Source organism: Camelina sativa, chromosome 5 (genome assembly GCF_030686135.1).
Source record: "Camelina sativa cultivar CO46 ecotype springtype chromosome 5, ASM3068613v1".
NCBI classification, from domain to species: Eukaryota; Viridiplantae; Streptophyta; class Magnoliopsida; order Brassicales; family Brassicaceae; genus Camelina; species Camelina sativa.
This window is the reverse complement of record NC_141884.1, coordinates 966,909-988,808: the sequence shown is the minus strand read 5'-3', so window position 1 is coordinate 988,808 and position 21,900 is coordinate 966,909. Positions and strand designations below refer to the sequence as shown.

At 37.3% G+C, this 21,900-nt stretch overlaps 6 protein-coding genes and 1 long non-coding RNA gene across 9 annotated transcripts; 4 read left to right on the top strand and 3 right to left on the bottom strand.

Annotated features, from left to right (window-relative positions):
• The first annotated feature begins 995 nt into the window (after positions 1–995).
• LOC104784734 (uncharacterized) lies at positions 996–3,650 on the top strand. Of its 2 annotated transcripts, XM_087451786.1 has the most exons (7): positions 1,065–1,378; positions 1,456–1,673; positions 1,788–2,344; positions 2,433–2,625; positions 2,708–2,772; positions 2,856–3,066; positions 3,147–3,650. In XM_087451786.1, the coding sequence occupies exons 2-7, from the start codon at positions 1,491–1,493 to the stop codon at positions 3,513–3,515; spliced, it is 1,578 nt and encodes a 525-aa protein (XP_087307912.1). In that variant the 5' UTR covers positions 1,065–1,378; positions 1,456–1,490; the 3' UTR covers positions 3,516–3,650. The 2 variants fall into 2 exon arrangements, with proteins under 2 accessions (XP_010508102.1, XP_087307912.1); XM_010509800.3 differs by having other exon boundaries at positions 996–1,673.
• Positions 3,651–3,749: 99 nt separating this feature from the next.
• LOC104784733 (AT-hook motif nuclear-localized protein 9-like) lies at positions 3,750–6,151 on the bottom strand. Its single transcript, XM_010509799.3, has 5 exons — positions 5,117–6,151; positions 4,787–4,854; positions 4,564–4,695; positions 4,307–4,468; positions 3,750–4,221 (listed from the first exon to the last, which is right to left on the bottom strand). The coding sequence occupies exons 1-5, from the start codon at positions 5,763–5,765 to the stop codon at positions 3,979–3,981; spliced, it is 1,254 nt and encodes a 417-aa protein (XP_010508101.1). The 5' UTR covers positions 5,766–6,151; the 3' UTR covers positions 3,750–3,978.
• On the top strand, positions 5,900–6,671 carry LOC147943132 (uncharacterized). The gene is made up of 2 exons (XR_015558137.1): positions 5,900–6,037; positions 6,143–6,671. It is a non-coding gene; the product is annotated as an uncharacterized LOC147943132 (long non-coding RNA).
• A 207-nt stretch (positions 6,672–6,878) lies between these two features.
• On the bottom strand, positions 6,879–7,792 carry LOC147943131 (uncharacterized). Its single transcript, XM_087451787.1, has 3 exons — positions 7,648–7,792; positions 7,484–7,545; positions 6,879–7,179 (listed from the first exon to the last, which is right to left on the bottom strand). Exons 1-3 carry the CDS (start codon positions 7,703–7,705, stop codon positions 7,060–7,062), a joined length of 240 nt encoding a protein of 79 aa, XP_087307913.1. The 5' UTR covers positions 7,706–7,792; the 3' UTR covers positions 6,879–7,059.
• A 112-nt stretch (positions 7,793–7,904) lies between these two features.
• Positions 7,905–9,915, top strand: LOC104784732 (voltage-dependent chloride channel 2, chloroplastic-like). 2 transcript variants are annotated; one of them, XR_015558136.1, is made up of 4 exons: positions 7,905–8,779; positions 8,858–9,021; positions 9,135–9,341; positions 9,439–9,915. XR_015558136.1 is itself a non-coding variant. In XM_010509798.3 (4 exons), the coding sequence occupies exons 1-4, from the start codon at positions 8,087–8,089 to the stop codon at positions 9,613–9,615; spliced, it is 1,245 nt and encodes a 414-aa protein (XP_010508100.1). In that variant the 5' UTR covers positions 7,908–8,086; the 3' UTR covers positions 9,616–9,915. The 2 variants fall into 2 exon arrangements, 1 of the variants encoding a protein (XP_010508100.1); XM_010509798.3 differs by having other exon boundaries at positions 7,908–8,779; positions 8,858–9,025.
• A 320-nt stretch (positions 9,916–10,235) lies between these two features.
• Positions 10,236–14,105, bottom strand: LOC104784731 (beta-amylase 7). The gene is made up of 11 exons (XM_010509796.3): positions 13,719–14,105; positions 12,957–13,567; positions 12,575–12,850; positions 12,366–12,443; positions 12,081–12,284; positions 11,774–11,968; positions 11,466–11,630; positions 11,103–11,363; positions 10,796–11,014; positions 10,506–10,725; positions 10,236–10,426 (listed from the first exon to the last, which is right to left on the bottom strand). The coding sequence occupies exons 2-11, from the start codon at positions 13,365–13,367 to the stop codon at positions 10,380–10,382; spliced, it is 2,076 nt and encodes a 691-aa protein (XP_010508098.1). The 5' UTR covers positions 13,368–13,567; positions 13,719–14,105; the 3' UTR covers positions 10,236–10,379.
• A 505-nt stretch (positions 14,106–14,610) lies between these two features.
• Positions 14,611–17,038, top strand: LOC104784730 (rop guanine nucleotide exchange factor 4). Its single transcript, XM_010509795.2, has 7 exons — positions 14,611–15,223; positions 15,292–15,408; positions 15,497–15,639; positions 15,738–15,812; positions 15,890–16,195; positions 16,289–16,639; positions 16,740–17,038. The coding sequence occupies exons 1-7, from the start codon at positions 14,947–14,949 to the stop codon at positions 16,860–16,862; spliced, it is 1,392 nt and encodes a 463-aa protein (XP_010508097.1). The 5' UTR covers positions 14,611–14,946; the 3' UTR covers positions 16,863–17,038.
• The last annotated feature ends 4,862 nt before the right edge of the window (positions 17,039–21,900 follow it).

The following is a 21,900-nucleotide window of genomic DNA, read 5'->3' as shown; positions in this document are numbered from 1 at the left end:
ACCTTTGTAGGAAAAGAAAATACTATTAGGAGTATCATTCTTTTGTTAGATGATATATTCAACGAAACTTAACTTTCCCATTCATTCGAACTCTACATCCAAATAAAATTTAACTAAACAAAAAAATTAATGTAGTAAGTTGCTAAATCTTATCAAACCAAAAAAGTTGAACCTAAATCGGAGTGAACCTAAAAAATAGTACTCGAATTTTAAATAATCTAAATGGACCAAAAAGGGTGACGTGGAGCTTCACTGAGTGGACACGCTGGAAGACAGATATGGATAATGTCTTAGATTGGACTTGACTTGGACGGTCCAAGTAGGACCCTTAACCCAATTTTGCCGGGCGCGTGTTCAAAACGTTCCGGTTAAAGAGACGCGTGGTATTGAAGGTGATTAAACCGGTTAAGACATGTGATAGATGGGACCCTTATTTATGACTTTGCTCGTTTGGTGTTTAGAAGAAAAACCTACTCAAGTGAGATGGAGACATCTCTTATTTTTCTATGGTTTTTGGGCCTTTTAGTGAATCGTATTGGCCCAACGGGTATTTTAATTTTCTGCCCAGCTGGTTTTTAATTAAAAAGAACGTTGTAATCTGCTTTTTTTTGTTTTTCATTACAAATCAATAAAGTAGTAGTAATCAAATAGGATGATTAAGGGTAATCACAGACTCACACAAGAGATTTAAACAGCCTGGGAAAGATGTATTATATGTAAAGACTGTACCGTAGATTTGTTTTTCTAAGAATAATAATAATATTTTTTGAAAAAGTATACAACATGGAATTATTTAGGGTTATTTACCTGTCTAGTATAATGAGTGGTCGAATAATGGTCTCTGATGTCACTTAACTTTTATTTAATGGGGATAAAGGTTTTATCTTCTTTCTTCGAAGTTGGGATTCTTTTTTTTTTGAAAATTTAAAAGCATTTATAACAAACTTTCTTAAAGAGGACTTTACTTAATTGAACTCTTCACATTTTTACTTTTATGGTAGTCAGCAGATTATTTGGTAAACCAAAAACGTTTGTATCTCTGATGTATCATTGTCTGTCTGACTGTCTCTATATCTAGTGGTGATATAGGATCATAGGAACATGGATGGCCATTTTCCCTAAACTGATAAAAATACTATAATTTCTTTACTATTTAACCCTTGGAAAAAACTAACAAAATAAAGCAAGTATACGATATTCACACAACGATATGAAACTTCATTAACACAAAAAAGATGTGAACACAAAAAGTAAACGATATTCACATTAACCCTTGTAAGTATTGAAGAAAACGTGAAACAAGATTCAACATCCTCGTCGAAAAGCACCAGTCGAAACTCAAAATCAAAACCTCTGAGCCTGATTCTCATCACCTTCGGTAACGGTTTCATCTCGCCTGATTCTCGTTTTTCTTCTCCTTCATGTTGAATGTTTAAATTGTAAGCATATATATAGAAATAAAGGCAGAAGTAGATAAGATATATAGACTCATGCTTCAACGGGCTAGCATGAAGAGGAACAACAACAACGATCCTCAAACGAACAAGCATAATTATGTCTGTCTTAAAACGGCGTCGAATCCAGCAAAAAGCATCGCAAAAGCTACTATGTTCCTCGTCACCTCTCTCTTCATATCTGCTGCTCTCTTAGTCTTATTGGGTTGTTTTGATTTCGTGAGTTCCATAATCTTTTTTAATATTGTATATAGATATACAATTTTCTTCAATCAAGTGAATGTTAAAAACTTAATACTAATTATTCATTTATATTGGTCTCTGTTCATGAAGACAACTTTGGCAGGACTGAAGCAAGTAACAACAATCAGAAAATCACAACCAATCACGAACCAAAGATTCCCTAACCAATGCGTACAGAAGAACCAGACACGACATCAAACTCCCGAGGATGGCTCCTCGAGAAACAACAACAACAAAGCAAGAAACAACCATTCGCGATCATCCACGTGTCCTTCTTACTTCCGTTGGATCCACGAAGATCTACGGCCATGGAAAGAGACAGGTATCACGAGAGGGATGCTCGAAAAAGCGAGGAGGACGGCGCACTTCAGGGTGGTGATCCTCGACGGGAGGGTGTACGTTAAGAAGTACAGAAAATCTATTCAGACAAGAGACGTTTTTACAATGTGGGGTATCGTACAGCTGCTACGGTGGTACCCTGGTAGACTACCAGATCTTGAACTCATGTTCGACCCTGACGATAGACCAACCGTCCGATCTAAAGACTTTCAAGGTCAACAGCATCCGGCCCCGCCTCCTTTGTTCCGTTACTGCTCAGATGACGCCAGCTTGGATATTGTCTTCCCTGATTGGTCCTTCTGGGGCTGGTATAAAAGCAATTTTTTAAAATCATATTAATGAGATTCTCTCGCATTAAATATGGGCTTACACTGAGCTTTATTGCTATTGAGCCAGGGCTGAGGTTAATATAAAGCCTTGGGCTGAATCGCTAGTGGCAATTGAGGAAGGGAACAAGATGACGCAATGGAATGATCGCGTGGCGTATGCTTATTGGAGAGGCAACCCTTATGTGGCTCCTACTAGAGGAGATCTTTTGAGATGTAACGTCTCAGCAAAACAAGATTGGAACACTCGTCTCTACATCCAGGTCTGGTTCCTCAACATACTAGTTAAATTTGATATACTATTAAATAGTTTAAATGATAAATAATTGGTTTATTATTGTGAAGGATTGGGATAGAGAGTCTAGAGAAGGATTCAAGAACTCAAACCTAGAGAACCAATGCACCCATAGGTTACTTTGCTTTCTTTTGTTTTGGGATATGTATTTGCAAAATTCGATTTTTTTAAAATTTGGCTAGTGAAACTGTAATACAGGTACAAGATCTATATAGAAGGATGGGCATGGTCAGTGAGCGAGAAATATATAATGGCATGTGACTCGATGACTTTATACGTGAGACCAAAGTTCTATGATTTTTACATACGAGGAATGATGCCATTACAACATTATTGGCCTATCAGAGACAACTCTAAGTGTACTTCCCTCAATTTCGCCGTACATTGGGGGAATACTCATTTGGACCAGGTTTGTATCTTTATTTCATTTTAATGTTGGACCCCATAGAGTTTTGTTTTGTTACTAAATTAACCCATTGATTTTAATAGGCACGTAAGATAGGGAAAGAAGGGAGTAGATTTATAAGAGAGGAAGTGAAAATGGAATATGTGTACGATTACATGTTCCATTTGATGAACGAGTATGCGAAACTTTTGAAGTTTAAGCCGGAGATCCCATGGGGAGCAACGGAACTTACTCCGGATAGTATGGGTTGTCCGGCGACGGGACGGTGGAGAGATTTCATGGCGGAGTCGATGGTGATGTTTCCTAGTGAAGCGTCTCCTTGTGAGATGCCTTCTCCTTATAACCCTCAGGCTTTAAGAGAGGTTCTTGAGACAAAAGCTAATTTGACTCGTCAAGTTGAGTTGTGGGAAGATCAATACTATCATGGTTTGGCTAATAACAAGAAGCCCTGACCAAATGGGCTCTTGTATTCATATTGACATTAGTAAAGGTAAACAAGTATTTTTTTCCCGCCTAGTATATACTAATCTCAAGTTATACAAACACAATTTCTCCTTTTTTAATGAATAGATTAATTTAACTATGAACAATGAATGATATTATCTACTCCGGTCCAGTCAACTTTTACCGGAGACTTTCTTCAGTTATTGAATTGAAATCTGAGCTGTAGAATCAAAGCAAACATAAAGACTGAACAAACTGAAATAAAGAAATCAAGAAACTCTGCAAATCTTCGGAGTTACAAAGACAACAAAACCAAAATAAGCTTAGAGATTTGAGAGGTACACTAGTGTCAAAGCTTTTTCCCTAACATTTCCACATACTTTTGTTCAGAGGTTAGATTATATTCCTTCTTCTTCTTCCTAGATTCCATGCTTTATATACACAGAGACAGAGTTGTTGCTATCATCATCATCAACCGCGCATTAAATCAATATCAGCATGAGCATGACGCATATCCATTTGCCTTGAACCTGTTGACCATATCAGGTTTTGGCTTGGCTGTGGCTGTGGCTGTTGAGGGACAGGCGATATTGTGTTGCTATTATTATCTAGAACTTGATGATCATCAGTGTCTTGAACAACTTCAGAAGCTTCTTCTTCTCGTTTCTTGGTCTTGATCTTTGGAGCTGCCCAGATGAAGCTCCCTACAATAACCTGATAGGCCAAAAATGTATATTCAATCCCAAGAACTATGACTTGCAGAAAAAATCAGAACTTAAGAATAAAGTTAAAACCAAACCTGAACAGGACTTGCTGCTATTAAAGGCCCCCCAATGGCACCACCAATCACACGCCCATCAGGACTAGCAAGCGAAACAGATAAGTTTCCAGTTCGATTACGGAAGCTTCCATCAGTAGCCACTAGATAAGATGTTGATAACGCTAGGATTTCAAACCGGCCCTGACCCGAAAATATACAAAACAAATGTTTTCAAGGAAACAGTAAAATCCCACCAATGTATCTCTCTCTATAGTGAAATTGTTCAAAGATGGAACCTCGTATTTAATGGCTCCGGGAGATGATGATGGTTGAAGAAGTGTTGCAGTAGAAACTGCACCACTTGCAGATAAAACACAAATCGCTCTTGGACCTTGTTGAGAGAATGATATAACCTTTGATGCTATATCCTGATGCAACCGTTTCAAAGCTTTTCAGCAAATAGCAATATAAAAACATTTCAAGAAAGCTCTGTAACTGTAATAGTGAGTTTAACATTACTTCTCCTATTGAAACCGCGATAACATGTGGCGTGAAGCTCATTCCAGAAGATGAAGGCATCAGTTGACCTAACCAATCCAAAAGAAGGTTCATGGAATCAATAATTGAATGACTAATTCATAGAGTTTAAGCAAAGCATAATACATACAACAAATAAGATCCATTTAAGGAAAGTTTTAAGATTTTCCTACACATCAGGAGTAAACAATTAAATATTTTGACTTTGAGAAAACATTAAAAATAATCCTAGTTCTTGATTTTCTTGAAACAATAAATAATGGAGCTTTTGTTCTTCTCAAGATTACAAGTTCTAGAGATAGTTTGGTTTACCAATTGAAGCCGATCTTTGTTTCTTGCCGGAGCCAGGAGGTCGACCACGGCCACGTTTGTTAGAATTGTTGGGAGTAATGGTCGAAACAGAGGAAGAAGACAATGCCAAAGAAACAGAACCGTCTTGTCCGTATTTTCTAGGTCGTCCTCTCTTTCGCTTTATCGGAGTCTCACTCAGAGGCGGAGGAGGAGCAATCATATTAACGCCTATATGATGAGGAAGAGCTCCAGCTGTTGCCGGAGAAGGATCACCATGTAAAGAAGGAGATCCGAACCCAGTGGAGCCAGCTGACCCGAATAAAGAGTTTTGATTAGGTAAGTGACGAAGACCTTGTTGCTGTTGCTGTGATGATCCGTGAAACGTTGGAGGACCAGACCCGGGTAATCCTCTTTGGATATAGTAAGAACCCGACCCGGATAATCCCATTGCATCTCTTCGATCCATTTTTGCATTTACAAGAAAGAGTACTCTTTTTGAAACTTTTTTTAAGTGAAGTAGAAGATACGGATACAACTTTGTGAGAAACCCTAGAGAAAAGATTGTGGCTAGAATTATGAGAGGAGAGAGAGGATAAATGGATAAGAAGAGAAACAGAATCAAAGGTGGAGACTTTATGATGAAGATATAAGCTTGGAGAGAAAGGAACATGCAAAGCTTAATACTAACTAATACTTTCTCAGCTTTACTTACTTAAACTACTTCTCTCTTTCATTCTTCTAGCAAACAACAAAACAAGAAAAGCTTTTCTCTTCACTTCTATCAACAATGGTTAAGACTTGTTTTAAGGGCTATCTATCTCTCTCTTCTTGAATTTTGCTTTTTCTCTTTTTCTTGGTGACAGAAGGAAACAGAAACAAACAAAAAACCTCTAACAGACCCTCTATCTCTCTCTCTCTCTCTCTTAAGCAAAAGCATTTACTGTGAGGATAACAACAATGGGATCTTTTTGTAATTTTGATTTTTTTTTTCTCTTATTTTTGAGTTGGAAATTCAAAATGCTAATGAATAACTGACTTTGACTGTAGGTCTCTCTATGTAGCAACTAGGCATATGTATATGGCTCATGACTCATTCTTGATCAGGCGCGTGTATCACACATTCATCAACATGTCACTATTCATTCTTCAGAACTAAAACAAATCTAACACAGAGCTTTGATGAACAGACTCTTCGTTTTCAAGCTGATGTTACTTCTCTCATTACTGTTTCTTCCCTATAGACTTGATTGATCATCTGGAAATTGATATGAGACAGAAGAAGTGGAGTCCACGCGCCGGAGAGTGAGAAAAGATTTGGCCTGTCTGGTCAGAGAGACTATAGCCCACTGGCTTCCACTATGAGAGCTAGTTTATTTTCGACGAGAGGCTGATGATAAGAAGAAGAAATCTATAAAAATATCTCGTAAAGGACCCATTGATGGGATGATATAACCTCTCAAAGCCTTTGAGATCTTCCCTGTTAGAATCCAACTTTAGTGTACCATGTAATGTGTGACACTGTTTGTATAAGACTTTTGATTATAACAAACATGACCTTTTCTTTTCTTTCTAGAAACAGTTTTCTCAATTAACCAGAAAAGATCTTGGCTTTGACTAATAACATACCATGGTAAGTCTTATGCCCAATATAAACGTACTTGTATCTTTGTTTTGCTCACCTAAAAAGTTGATTTTTTTTTCCTCTCTTAAGAGCAGTGAGGAGCAATATACATTTGACAGAGTTGGTTCGTGTGATTCAACTCAGTTATAGGAATGACAAGAATAACAGATTAATAGCTGAATCCACATTGATCCGAGCAGGTTTGATAGCAAAATCTTGAACTCGAAAAGAAAAGTGATACATAAAGAGTATAACCTATTAAAAGGAAGAAGCTAGCTGAGACAAAGATGACAATGAAGAACAGAGGGTTACATACAAGTGAAAAGAAAACTGAAGTTCCTTGTCAATTGTCTAGCTCCATAGCCTGAGCAGCTTTAGCTTTAGCAGCTGGAGTCAGTTTCGTTTTCAATTTCTTCTTGCCAACAGAAAACCCACCTGTCTTCTTCTTCCCACTTCCATCAACCTTGACAACAAAATCAACCAACACACATATATCATCAACTACTACTCTTCAGTAAAAGATAGGAATACTCAAGACATAGTCAGATGTTTTACTACGAAGATTCAATATATCCTATTCCCCCAAAATAAGCTTCTGATCAACACTATAGAGCAGACTGACTCCAAGCAAATTCGATTCTATTAAACCATTTCACCATAGCTAACTCACTAACTAGACAACAGCATCGGTGTACTACTTAAACTAACACCATGACTATGAACTAAATATTCAGAATTAAGAGAAGAGAGACAGAAAAAGTTCTTACTTTCATCTTGTTCTTGTTCGCATGAAGCTTCTTGATCTTCTTGTCCTGTAATTCTTTCTCTTCTGCAAATCGACAAAAAAAAGTCCTAATTTTGTTAAGAACTATGTATACAATACATGCGTATCGAATTAAAATCGTTCTAAGAGATATATAAAGAAACGTACTTTGGAGATTGTACTCGTGCTGCTTCTTCCTCTTGGCTAAATTGTTCTTCTTCGACATTTTTTTCCCCCAACCCAACTTTGATTGTTCAGATGCGTAATCTCTCTATAAACCCTAAATTTCAACGAGAGTCATTAAAACGACGTCGGAGCTTATAGGGTTTAGAATTTTATGGGCTAAAAAGACATTAAGGCCCAAAAGGTATAGAAGTTACATATTAAATAAAGCCCACTAAAGTCTCAAAAACGAAAAGCGATGGCACCACTGTTCCAACGACCGTGCTCCAAATCTCACACTTGTCTCCTTTACTTTTTTGCACTCTGCAATTTTTTTGCATGTGTCTTTGTTTTCTCTTTCTTCTTCAGTTCGTCTTCTTCGTCTTCTTCATTGTTGTTTCCACCAAAATCCCTAACCCTAAAAACCTCGATTTTCCCGCCAAAAATGTATCAGTCAATGAACCTAACCTTTTCTTCTAATTTCACCAACCGATCCTTTCTCAAACCACGATTAAGCTCCGGGATCTCCGCCACCAGACCTCCCAAACCCAAATCCCTCAATTTCAAATTCAATCCTTCCTGCGCCTCCTCCGCCCCCAAATCCAACGATTCATCTCTATCCGATAAGCTCCTCTCGCTTCTCAAAGCTGTCCCTAACTGGTCAGACGGGATCAAAGAGAGACGGATGCAGCAGAAACGTACTCTCTACAGTCACGAGAATTGGGTCAGACACAGAAGCTCACTACGTCATCTCCGTCACGTATCTTCGAGTACGTCTTCACGAGTTATATTGTCTTTGATTCCACCTGTTTGTTTCTTCACCACCGTCGCCGTCTTGATAGCTTCCTATAACTCCGCCGTGGGTTTGAACTTGTTGCCTGATTACTTCCCTGTACTTCGAGCTTCTCCTCTTCCGTATCAGTTGACAGCTCCGGCTTTAGCTCTTCTTCTCGTGTTTCGTACTGAGGCTTCTTATTCGAGGTTTGAACAAGGAAGGAAAGCTTGGGCTAAGATTATTAATGGAACCAATGATTTAGCTAGGCTTGTTGTTTCTTCTGTTCGTCATGGCTCCGCTGATGAATTGATTATTAAAGATTCGCTTTTGCGTTACATTGCTGCGTTCCCTGTGGCCCTTAAGGTATATATATATCTCGTATCTATGTTTTGTGAAGGTTAGGTAGAAGAAGGTTGATTTGTGATTTTTTGTCATGTGCAGTGTCATGTGATTTATGGTTCAGATATTGCTAGTGATCTCCAGAATGTGATAGACGCTGATGATCTGTCTTTGATTCTTGAATCCAAGCATCGTCCTCGTTGTGTCATTCAATTCATTTCTCAGAGCCTTCAGCTGCTGAATTTGGACAGTACAAAGATAGATATGTTGGTATCTTTCTTGAATCTTTTATAATCATTCTTGACTGTGTCATCTCTGAACATAGTTCTGGTTAAGTTTCTGTGTGTGCTCTCATTAGTTAGTTAATCTCTTTTTACAGGAATCAAAGATGATGCAATTACAGGAGGGAATTGGTGTATGTGAACAGCTAATGGGCATCCCGATACCACTTTCCTACACACGACTAACGTCGAGGTTCTTAGTCTTATGGCATCTTACACTCCCTGTTATCCTATGGGATGATTGCCACTGGAATGTTGTTCCTGCTACTTTCATTAGCGCTGCGTCTCTCTTCTGCATTGAAGAAGTACTTTAAGTTCTTTATTCTTTGCAAAATCCCAATTATTCAAAGAAACTTGCTTGCCGTGTCATCAGTCTTGATTTTAAACTTGAAATTTCTATAGGTGGGTGTTCTTATAGAGGAGCCATTCTCTATGCTGGCTTTAGACGAGCTATGTGCCATGGTGGCTAGTAATATTGATGAAGCTGTTGAATCCGAGAAGGTAATAAGCAATCGGATCATCAAGAAGAAAAGGGTCCATGAGATTAAGCACTCATCAAATGGTTGGCATAAATCTTGAAGTAATTAATGACAATATATATGTACTCTGTGTTGTCATATGTGATGGCTAACTTAGATTTGTTTAAGTATTGAATGTAACACGTATAATTATTAGACATTTGGTAGGGAAGCTTCACCTTGTAATGTGTATCTTTCTCAGTGTAACTTGTGTGTTGTGCTTGTATATGGCATATGCAGTTTCTGCTTTTACGGCGGTGATGTTTTACGCCCGTTGGTTATTTCTCAGGTTGTTATTATTAAAATTTCAAACATATACGTGATTGTTTGTACTAATTATTTATAGAAGATGATTCCAACAGCTGATTTCTCTCACAGTCGATGTGGGACTCTTTCTTTTCTAAACACCATAGGAGCGAGACAGCGACACCTGTTCGAATAAGCTATGTCGGTGTCAATTGAAACTAAACAAAATAGACCTCAATATCAACTTGTACGCAAGTTGAACGTTTTGCACTTTTTGCTCGATGATACTACTTTTCCCGAACATAATAAACCAAAATAGCCAATATAATTCAACTCTTGAGCTTACCTCCATTTCAAGTAGTGATCGATAATCTTCAAATGTGGAAGTAATGAATAGAGATTAATAACAACTACGGCTACCAAAAGATAAGATGGTTTAGCCAAAGCCACAGGCTTCTTTTTGTAATGTCCCTCTCTTCATTTTTTTAATGACAAAATTTACAGAATGATGCTAAACTACTAAAATTAACAACATTAACAGTATAAATAATTTCAGCTGATCCAGGGACAAACAAAACTCTAAACCTGTTGATGATGCTGATGATGATGATTCATTACAGTTTCCCCTGTAACGACCAATAAAAAAGATCAGAACTTCAGAGACTTCAAACAGTGAAGCGTAAACAGAGATTCGGATATAATTACCATGCAATTTCTTGACAAACCGCTCAAACTCGACAACGTTATGTCCTTCCATAAGAGCTGGAATAAGTCTACTATAAGCAAATGATGACAAATGCCTTCTATCTGGATCGTTCGGAAACTTTACGCTTTCTAACATTTTGTTATACCCAACTCTATCATGGCAAGGAAGCGAGTTCTCTCGAGCAATCGGTGTTTCGCTGTCCCAAGCAGCGTTTAGCACCTGCAAAAAACTCAAGTTTAGATTGAGGCTTAAGAGACTGATATACGATTCCAAGTATGTTATCTTTTACCTGCCAAGCTACTGCCTCAGGCTCTCCTAATGCTCCTGAGAAATCATCTGGACGGTTAAGAACTTGCACTTCTCCGGATACAAAACTCAGAGTGGCACCATGCTTCTTTAGTGTAGATGCAATTGCAGCATAACCATCTCGGTTGCTCGGGTTGTAGAACCCAGCTGTTAGCTCAGCAGCATGGCTTGCTGTTCTGTACCACCAGTGGACGTCTGGGAGCTGTTTAAGTCAAATTGTGATTAAACTATGAAAAAAGAAGTCCAAAAATTAAAGGGTTTTCAAATGGCTGAGAACTATAATCAATCACCTTTGCTGCAATGCAGCTACTGTTGAAAACTAGTTTAGCGAGAGAGAGGATTTGGTCAGCATGATCTATCAAAACCTGTGAGTACCATTTGAGAAAGAATCTTCCATAGAGGCCATCGTAGTCACCTCCATCACAGAAGAAACCAGTTCCCTGCGGCTGGGAATTGTAGGAGCCGGTGTTATCTGGGCCTCGAGCCCAAAACAGGTGCCCCCTTGAATCTGCTGCCTTTCTCAGGCTCTTCAAGAGATACTTGTCATAACACTGTATTGGTGCAACGGAATGATCATTATGTGGAAGCCAGCGTTAGCTAGCTGGTGAAGCTTGGCTATCTCAAGAGTTAAAGACTGTTGAAAAGAAATATACCTGAAACTCTCCAACACCTGGATATCGCCACCCGTGTTTTATGGGACAAGAAGGATACCGTAACTCTCCACAGGGGCCTAGTCCAATTTCAATCATAGATATTACACCATCTTCTACAAACTCTGCAAGTTCTATCCGAAAACTTCTCATGTAATCAAAGTACACCTAAAATATATCCACCAAAACCATAAACTGTTTCATGAGTTGGTTATTTCATATATTTGTGATAAACAATAAGCAAATAGTTATGGTTTCTAGGGAGATATATAGAATTATAGATGATAGCTTGCAGTCATGAGTATGTATACCTCAAGTGCAGTTCTGCCTCTTAAAACACGTTCCTTGTCAATACCCCAAGAAAGGCATTCTGGGTTTCGTCTTCCCTCTCTATCAGTGAAATATATGTCAGGATTGGTTCTCCCTATCTCTGCCACCCAGTGAGGAAGTGGGATGCAAACATCATCACCAACATTGCCTCCACATTCATGAAAGGACATTAGAACCTAACAAGAAAGAAAAAAAGTGGGATACATATGAAGCTTGGAAACAACTCATTCTAAACAGAAGCTCACAATGAAAATTGTATCTTAACGAATCACACAGGCAAAAGCAGACCTGTATCTTAAGATTAAGATCGTGGACCATCTGAAAAAGCTGCCTATAACCATTCCAATTATACTCCTGAGGGGAATGACCCTCAACTATTCCCCACCAACAATCCACTTTAACCCCATCTACATGGATTGACTTCAAAATTCTCAAATGCTTTAGCAGTCCATCTCGATCAGCCAATTCACACTTCATATTGATAACCCCAAGCTGTTGACATAAAAAAGTAGTTAGTAAGGAGATAAAATTGAAGGATAATTATGGGTAAATGCTAAGATTAAAGTTGCTTACTGGTAACATCACATAAACCGGAACATAAGGAGTGCCAGAGAAATCTTGCTCAGTCAGATTTGGAGGAATCTCGAGAATCTACCAAATACAAAATGTGGAAGAGAGTCATCAGATTTGAACTCAAAGACACGGATGGACGTAATCAACCATGCAGTGATAATCTGGCAGACAAAGTTAACTTTCTATATGTACTAATGCAGTGTTGCTACCTGTTTAGAGTTGATAACATCGACTGAACAACCAACAAGCCCATCAGCCTTATTTACACTGCCAACCAGTTCAGGAGATTGAGTTGGGGGTATATCATATGGAGATGGACCAGGTGCGAAAACACCTTTCATACGGCAAGAGCTGAGTTCCACTGGGCTTCTATGCCCACCAGATGATACCACTCTAAGTGCAGGAGGTGACGTTTGCTGTGATGCAATGTGAGAAGCTGATGAACCTGCAGCAACCGCAGAAGAACCACCAGGAGGCTTTGTCCCCTAAAAGGTTAAGCAGATGAAGCACATTAAGAAGACGATTTTGCAATAGCTCTGACTCTAGAGCATACAACAGAATACATAGCAGAGGGGCAGGGTAAGTAAGTACCTGAGATTTGGATGGAAAAGTAGTTCCATCAGGAAGAACAACCCATCCAGCTTCCCTCGCCAAAGCCGCGATGACATCGTTAATATCTGCTCTAACTCTGAGATTATAATTCCCATGCCTACGCAACCCGCCTAGTATCCTTGCAGTTATAGCCCTTCGATGACGCTCTCTCAATTTCGTTCGCTCTTTCTCTTCAAGCGGTCTACTTCTACGGCTTCCACCTCCCCCAGGAGTACCCACTTGATCTTGCATAGACTGCTGAAACATGAACTCTTCATTACTACTCCCTGAAGCTGCACGTGTTGTTCCCCTATTTCGGTGGTCATCATCTTCTTCTTTAACATCCATATCCATATCTTCATCATCATCCTCTTCACTAGTTCCAAGCAGTTTATGCATATCCGTTGCCATAACTCCTCTTATGTGGCCCAACCACTAAAACCTCTGTTAGTTTAAAGAACGTGTAATGAAATGTTCCATCTTTGCTTGTCTGGTTTCAACAACACTCCACGTGTAAACCTTGTGGACAATGCAGCCAAATATTCTAAATCTTCAATCTCTCTCAATGTGCATAAGTTCTCAGTCTAACTTCCAAAAATTCATCAAAGATCCTACAAGACAAAAGTTTCATATAAACAGCATTTTCAACTAGAAACAGACAATAACTTTGTGAAAACTTTGTGACCAACCAAACCAAACCAAACAGAGTTTAGTTAGTGTGTCTTCAAAGTACAATTGCAGATTTAAGTAACCCTAATCTACCTCGGTGAGTAAGTTTCGATAATGGTCAGAATTCTCGTCGAGCAATACTAACAATGGAGAGATTCCGATCAAAACATTTCCTCGCCTGTCGCCGTCGGCGAAACCAATAGAGAGAGAGAGCCGGGGGGAGAAGAAGGCGGTGGATCTCCGGTCCGGCGGGTGAAAAGGGCGGATCTGGCCGTGAGATGGAGAAGGCGCGTGACGGAGCGTGCAGCGTGAATTGGAAGACGAGCTTTTTTCACGCGTGTGGAGCGCTCGAGCGTGTCTGGGAGAATAGAGGAGTGTGTGAAGGCAATGCTTGGCACGAACTAGGCGTGTGTGTTTGTGTTTTTGTTTGTGCGTATACAAAGCAAGAGAAGAGACGGGCTCATTAAACGTGTGAAGGGGAAAGCACGTGCCACCTCCCACCATCACGAGATTTCGATGGCTCTCTGCGGCACACAAGGCTGGGAGATCACGTGACATGCCTGACCCACACCCAGTCACAGTTCGCATGCTGTGATGTCTTCTTAATATGGTTGCTTTCAAACTGCGTGCGGTTTTGCTCTGTTAAGCGTGGACTGCATCCCGGTTTTGTTGAGTTTGATTATTTTTTTGAACGTGGCTTCATGAACCCTCTCTATCGTCTCGAGGGTTTCCGTACATACATTACAAAATACAAATGTAGTCACTAGAAGATGTTGCAAATCTGATCTTATTGGACAAAATTATCGAATGTCTTTAAATAATATGATTGTCAATACAATGGTCCTATATTGTCACAATTTTGATGTCTACAATAACATTTTTCTAATGAAAATGAACAATTGGAATTACATAGTATCTGGAAATTGTGATGATATGGTGTAATCTATATATAGCAACCCTTCATGATGAGATTGATTTAGTATTTAATTAGAAAAGAATGGGACAACCTTGAGTTATACACCTAACGCATATGTATTAGCAACCTTCATTATGAGATTGATTAACCAAATGTGGAAGGCACGTCTCTCCCCCACAACCAGATCAAACGGCCATAATTCGTCGGAGATAATCAATTCTTTATTTATTTCAATTTAATACACTATTTCAATTTAATACACTAAAAAAATATTAATAGGTTAGCTCAAGCTGGACGTGGGAGCTCCATGTATTAACAACCTTGGTCACGTTCATCAGAGCCAGAGGAGCCAACAACCAAAGAGAAGAATTTGAAACTCACCACCAAAGTATCGATCGATTAGTGATGGAGAGTTCATCGAATTCTGACCAAAACGAGGTATCTGTATCGGGAACTCCAACGAGCTCTGTTTCTTCGCCGTACCGGAGAACGTACTCAGATATCTCCGGATTATCTCACCGTTTCGACGTTCAGAGCTTTTATAACCGGCCGTCAAAAACTAACGCCGTTGTCTTGAGTGGCCATGACGAAGATGTATCCGAAGACGCCGTGGAACCAAAAGATGACGTCGATGCAGATGGAGAGGAAGGAGACAGCGACATTGATTCTGCAGAAGATGCAGGTAAAATTTTATTAACATTGTAACTTTGTTCTTTTAACATTGTAGCTAAATCGGGTTTTGTAGTGCAGAACTAGAGATGATGAGGGAAAGATTTGCGAAGCTATTGCTTGGTGAAGATATGTCGGGAAGCGGGAAAGGAGTTTGTACAGCTGTTACTGTCTCAAACTCTATAACCAATCTTTATGGTTCGTCTTCTTCTTCTCCTCTCAAATATGCTCTGTTTTTGAAACAGAGTATTTATAGTGTAGCGATGTGTCTGTTTTGTTGTTGCAGCGACTGTGTTTGGACAAAGTTTAAGGTTACAACCATTGAGTACAGAGAAGAAAGATTTATGGAAGCGAGAGATGAATTGTTTTATGTCTATTTGTGATTACATTGTCGAAGTTATTCCAAGATCTCTTGGTACTAATGTTGAGGTAAGAAGTCAACCAAAGATACGATTTCATCAAGACTATCTTAATTTTGACACTAGATCACACACTAAAACCTCGGCATTTTTTTGTTTAAATTCTAGATAACAGAAACAAAGCTAAGATCTGATATTCTCATGAGTCTTCCCGCTTTGAGAAAACTCGATAACATGCTAATGGTAAGTAAAAGACTTGAATTAAACCGGTCCATAATCAAGAGTCAAGATTTCCAACACGATTGGTTTGGCTTTTGTAGGAAATATTGGACAGTTTCACAGACAATGAGTTCTGGTACGTTGAAAGAGGAAGCTCATCTATGAACTCGAGTGGTGGTGGTAGAGATACAGGAACGTTTAGGAAAGTGGTGGTTCAACGGAAAGACGAGAAATGGTGGCTTCCGGTGCCATGTGTTCCTGCTGAAGGTTTATCGGAAGAAGAACGAAAGCATTTGCGTCACAAACGCGATTGTGCCAGTCAGATACATAAAGCAGCATTGGCCATTAACGATTCAACTCTTAATGACATGGATATTCCTGATTCTTATCTCACCACTCTTCCAAAGGTATACACAGATATGATTACGGGATATATAAAAGATAACTATTATTGCGACTAGTAGAAAGTGTTGAAACCAAATCGGTGTTGTTGTGGACAGAGTGGGAAAGCAAGTGTAGGAGACGTGATATACAAGCAACTATGCACAGCTGAGAAGTTTTATCCTGACCAGCTTCTCGACATCTTGAAGATCACATCGGAGCATGAGGCGCTTGAGCTCGCCGACAAAGTTGAGGCTTCACTAGTGACGTGGAGGCGTAAGACTGGAGGATTGACTCACTCTAAGTCCTCATGGGACATGATGAAAGATATAGGTGGCGATGCAGATCGTGGCAATGACAAGAACCACATTCTTGCGGCTCGAGCCAGGAGCTTACTCTTTTGTCTGAAACAGAGATACCCTGAACTTTCTCAGACCTCACTTGACATCTGCAAAATTCAGTTTAACCGAGTAAGCAGCCCCAAACAATATTGTTTTAGTATATGGATGGAAAAGATCGAAATCATATGATGAATATTCTTGTGTGTTGTTTTTTTTTTTTTCTGGTTAGGATGTGGGAAAGGCGGTACTAGAGAGCTATTCAAGGGTATTAGAAGGTTTGGCTTATAATGTTGTGTCGTGGATTGATGATGTTCTTTACGTCGACAGAACAGTGAGGAACAGAGAAGACTAGGGTTTTCATACCAAGGTTTTTCTTTTGGGATGTAATGAGAATACAAAACAAATGTGTTTTTGTTGTTGTTGTTATTATTGTTTTCTTAATTTCTGAACCAATTGAGAGTGAACAAGAATTTCGACTACACAGTTGAAGAGATGAAGATCTTTAATTGTCACATTTTTATTTGTAAATTTACATATCTCAAAACAGAAAGGCCAATTTTATTCATCCTCATATAAAAACAACATACAACTAACATTCATTCACAACAGAACTCAAAACTTTACAGAAGCCAAATGGAATGGAAAACGTAATAAGGACTGAAAGAAACAAAACAAAGAGCTTCTTTTGCAGTCGTTGGGGTATTAAAAGCTGTGGTTGTGTGTATCTGCACAAGAACGAAAACTAGAGCTTGTACATTGATGAAGTGAAACTTTACAGAGCTAACAGAGGAGCCTCTTGATGACCATGAGTGTCTTTCTCGTCAGCACAAGTTTACTGAAGGAGCAGTGAGACTCAAGGAATCAGCTTGTTGAGTGTTTCAGGTTGGACCAAGTATGAAACAATATGTTCACGAGAAGAGGATATTACAAAAATGAGGACAAACTGAAACCATGAGACATACTTCGTAACCCATCTTGTCCACCATTTCTTGCAACTAGATGAATAGCTTGAGAGTAGAATCCTATACATCAAGGAAAACAAAGAAGTAGCACAAAGTTAAACATCAACAACCAAAATCAATGCAGACAAGAATCGTTAAATTAAAGTTTCTTAAAAAAGGAAAAACACATAAACAGATCAAGATCGTTTCATCTGATTCATGATACAAAAGACACAAAACAGATTCATACAAAGGACACAGAACTGATTAATGAATGAGAAGATCACACTTCAAGAACAAATTCTGGATTAGTTGCAGTCCACATATTCAATTCAACAATTATTAACCTGCAAGTGTTTTCATAAGTTTAATTCAACAATCATTAAACTATAGGCAGCTACTTCAAATGCTTGGAACAAAAGCTGAGAAGTAAGAACAATCGTGACTAAGAACCACAGATAGAGCTTCTAGTATAACTTAAACCCTCGAACGACATAATTCTCAAGCTAGCTAAAGCGAACTCTCTTTTCCATTCATGCAATGACCCGAATCAATAGAAACTTGGCTTGATTGCCCAAACTATTTACAAGGGCGTTCACATGACTAATCAAGAGTAACTAGGGGTCATAATGCAAATAAAATTAATTGTTCTCTTTTCCATAATCACACTAAAGGTTATATACCCACTAGTAATAAAAGGAGAAAAGAATCGAACTTAACCAACTTACCACATTAACTACTTTGCTTAGTGTTAAAAATTTATTTATTTTGGCCCTGATTGGTAATGGCTGTTATTTTTGGCTGTAGAGACTTTCACTTAAAAATTTTAGCTGTAGAGAATTGGGCTGTAGATGCTTTGACTGTAAAAACTTTAAAAACTTTAACTGTTAAAATTTGATTGTTTATCAAAAACTTTTAAAGCTGTACCTATTTTTACATTTTTACACTGATGATGATGAAAAAAAATAAAAATTATTATTGAAATGGATCTTAAAAGAAAGAGAAAAAAATGAGAATAATTAATTTGTAAAAATATAATATGTAAAAACTATACATATATTTTTGAAGAGGTTTTAAATATAAAGAGGAGAAAAAAAGAATGTTTTAAAATTATTTAGTTTTACAGCCTGAATTTGACGCTTTAAAATTTTTGAGAAAACAAGGAAGGATAAAAAAGAAGTGGCTTTTAAAGCTTTAAAAAAATTAAAAGCAATAAAAGTGTGATTGGCAAAAATATGACTGTTAGTGCTTTAAATAATTTTAAAGTTTTAAAAGTCTGTTACCAATCAGGGCCTTTGTTGGTGGGAGCAACTGCCACTACAGTGTCCGTAGTGAAATAATACCATCCCTAGTTTACCTTTTTAATACCATAAATTTCAATATTAAATTGACTTCAAAATCTTTTTGTAATTGTGGAATTATAAATCCTAAATTGAAAATTGGGAATCCAAACATAATATTGTAGTTTAATTTAGGAAAATAATTCTCTTTAAACAAAAAGTTTTTGGTATTTTATTTGAGGTAAACAATTTTTGCCTATCCATTGGATAATGTAAAGTCTCATCTATTTTTTTTTTTTTACCATATTCTTTTTATACATGTGTTTCAACTTATGATGATGATTCAAAGTAGACAACTCTACCGAATCCAACGTTGGAATCCATTTAATCATGATAACGCTAGAATATGAATATTACTTTAATTATTTAATTAGTTTTATCAACATCAATCTCAATCTTAATTACTAATTAGTTATGTGTTTTTCTGCTTTGTAATTTTAGTAAACTCGATGAATGTTAAGGAAATATTGCATATTCATAAATGCAGCGGATCAACTTCACATATTCTCTTTGTATTAAAAATATTGATTCTATCGAATCTCGCCTTTGATGTTATCGAATCACACACAAAAAGAAGTATCTAATGTTTATTAATAAATGCACTATTAGTCTATTTATTTATACCAAATCATTTCTCATAACTATTAACCAACAATAATTCACTATATTTATAAAAAAACAAAAATCACAATTTATTAACATTAATTGACAAAGAAGTTTACAGAAAATCAAACTTTTCATACATAAGGATTATATGGTTCTCTAATAATACAATAGTTCATTCAAATATGATAAATGAATATTGATTTATATTACATACTGTACAAGAGTTGCATTGCATTTATGTTAATCATATACTTCCTCTGTCCCACAAAGATTGATGTTTTGGGAGATTACACATTTTAAGAAAACAATGTTTACTGAATTTAAATATATATTTTTCTTTGACCAAAAAGATATTGTTTAATTTTAAACCAAAAACAATTCAAAATTTTAAATATTTTCAATGATAACTTATTGAAATTTACAAAACATCAATCTTTGTGGGACAAAAAAATATCCAAATGTTCTTGAACCTCTGTCTTCTCAGGTTTTTACGGGTTTGGCAACTCAGCAAGCTGTTGTTACTAAGGTGAATTTTGGTAATTAACCATTAATGTTGAGATTTTGTTCAGAGGGCTTGTGATTGCAGAGAGATGTTATAATCTTTTTGTTTCCTTTCTCAGGTCGTCATTACTCCAAGGATAACAATCCGTCCACCAAAGGGGAAAACCGAAAGAACAAATGGCCACGGGGGTTGAAGAATGAGAAAAGCAGGAGGAGGTTTACCCCAATAGAACTGTTTGAAGAAGCTACAGTAGAACCTTCTATAAATTAATAAGGTCGGGACCATGCAATTTTATTAACTTATAGAAGTTTTAATTTATCGATAAATTAATAATTATTAATTTATCGATAAATTAATAAAATATTAATTTATAAAGAGGATTTTATATTTTTATAGTTTTGAAAATTTTCTATTAAAAAATAAGATACTTTTGTTATAATTTACATTTTTATAGATTTTTTAAATTTATAATTCCTTATTCTTTTATAAGTTAGGTAGTGTTTTAGAATTCTCCCACTTTTATATTGTCTTAACATGCCTTTTTCTTTTGATTTCCTAATTGTTTTGGTGTATGCATGACGTAAAGCTTTATTATGAACAAGGTAGCCTTAGTTTAGGTTTTGTATTATTAAACTAGAGAGACTTGGTTTTCTTATCTGTCTTTGATCGAATAAAAAGTCAATACCAACGATGGCGTCTCATCTCAAAGGTGTTTCCAAGGAAACGATGACTGATAAAATTCGTAGAGAATTATGCAAGTACAAGAAAGATCATATGGCAACAAAAAAATAGATAAACTACATCGTCTGTCTTCCCTAAGGGTTAAGTTCTCAAATCGAGTTAAGAAAGAAGGAACAAAATACCTTGAGCCTATTCATGGAGAGAGCAGGGTTCCAGATTCTTCTATGGCGAACCCAATCCGTACCTTCGACAAAGACATGTCCTTTGATGATGCCGATAAGTTTGATGACCTCGGGTCTTATCTGTGATTTGACAACCTAACTTGCTTGACAAGATCTGTTTTGCAAGTTCAGGATCTGAGATGCATATCCTCGGCTCTGTTCCGCTCCAGTAAAGAAATGTCTCTCCTAATAATATATACCATAGAGATAACTTGTGTGTTACGCATCCCTCCTCTAAGGAAAGTTCATATATTTAAGATGAACGAAGAGAGAGATTGAGGAAACGGCACCGTATATGGTTATCCATTGTTGATAATGAGGAAGAACACGAGAAAATACATCGTTGGAGCCGGGATCAAGAATCGAAAGCTGAGCTTCTCTCTTCATCATCTTTATCTCGACGATATTTCCGTACAAGAATCTGTACTTTGGGCCTGAGATTCCTTTATTTATCCAGTTATACAAAGAGAGAGATTGAGGAAACGGCACCGTATATAGATGATATCCATTGTTGATAATGAGGACACGCATCAACCGCTGGTGGTTATTTGTGATTTGACAAAGAAACCTAACTTGCTTGACAAGATCTGTTTTGCAAGTTCAGGATCTGAGATGCGTATCCTGAACTTGCAATAAACCCCCACAATGAAATTTATTTACATTGTCAACATATGCACCAATCCAACAGTTAGTCTTTTAGATTTCAGTTATTGAAATATAAATAATTTATTTTGGTTATCTCGACATGTAGATCCGATTGATAAAGGGATTTCGAGATGTCTACCGGGAATTTATCAAATTAATTAAAATTTAATTATATAAACATGGACTTGTTCATAACAAATTTTTGGCATGCATGAAGACAAGTACAGATTGAGACAGCCCATGAAAAAGAATGCGAGAGTTTCTTCTTAGACTATTATTAGTATAAGTTAGAAGAAGAGCATCATCTGAAACTGAAACTGAATTAATTCATGAAGCTCACATGTTCGAAAAAAAGAAACTGAAACTGATGATGAAAATAACATGAAGCTGAAATTACTTAGTAGAGTAGAGTAAATTAAAATCTATAATAAGTTAACCAATTCGATCGTTGGCG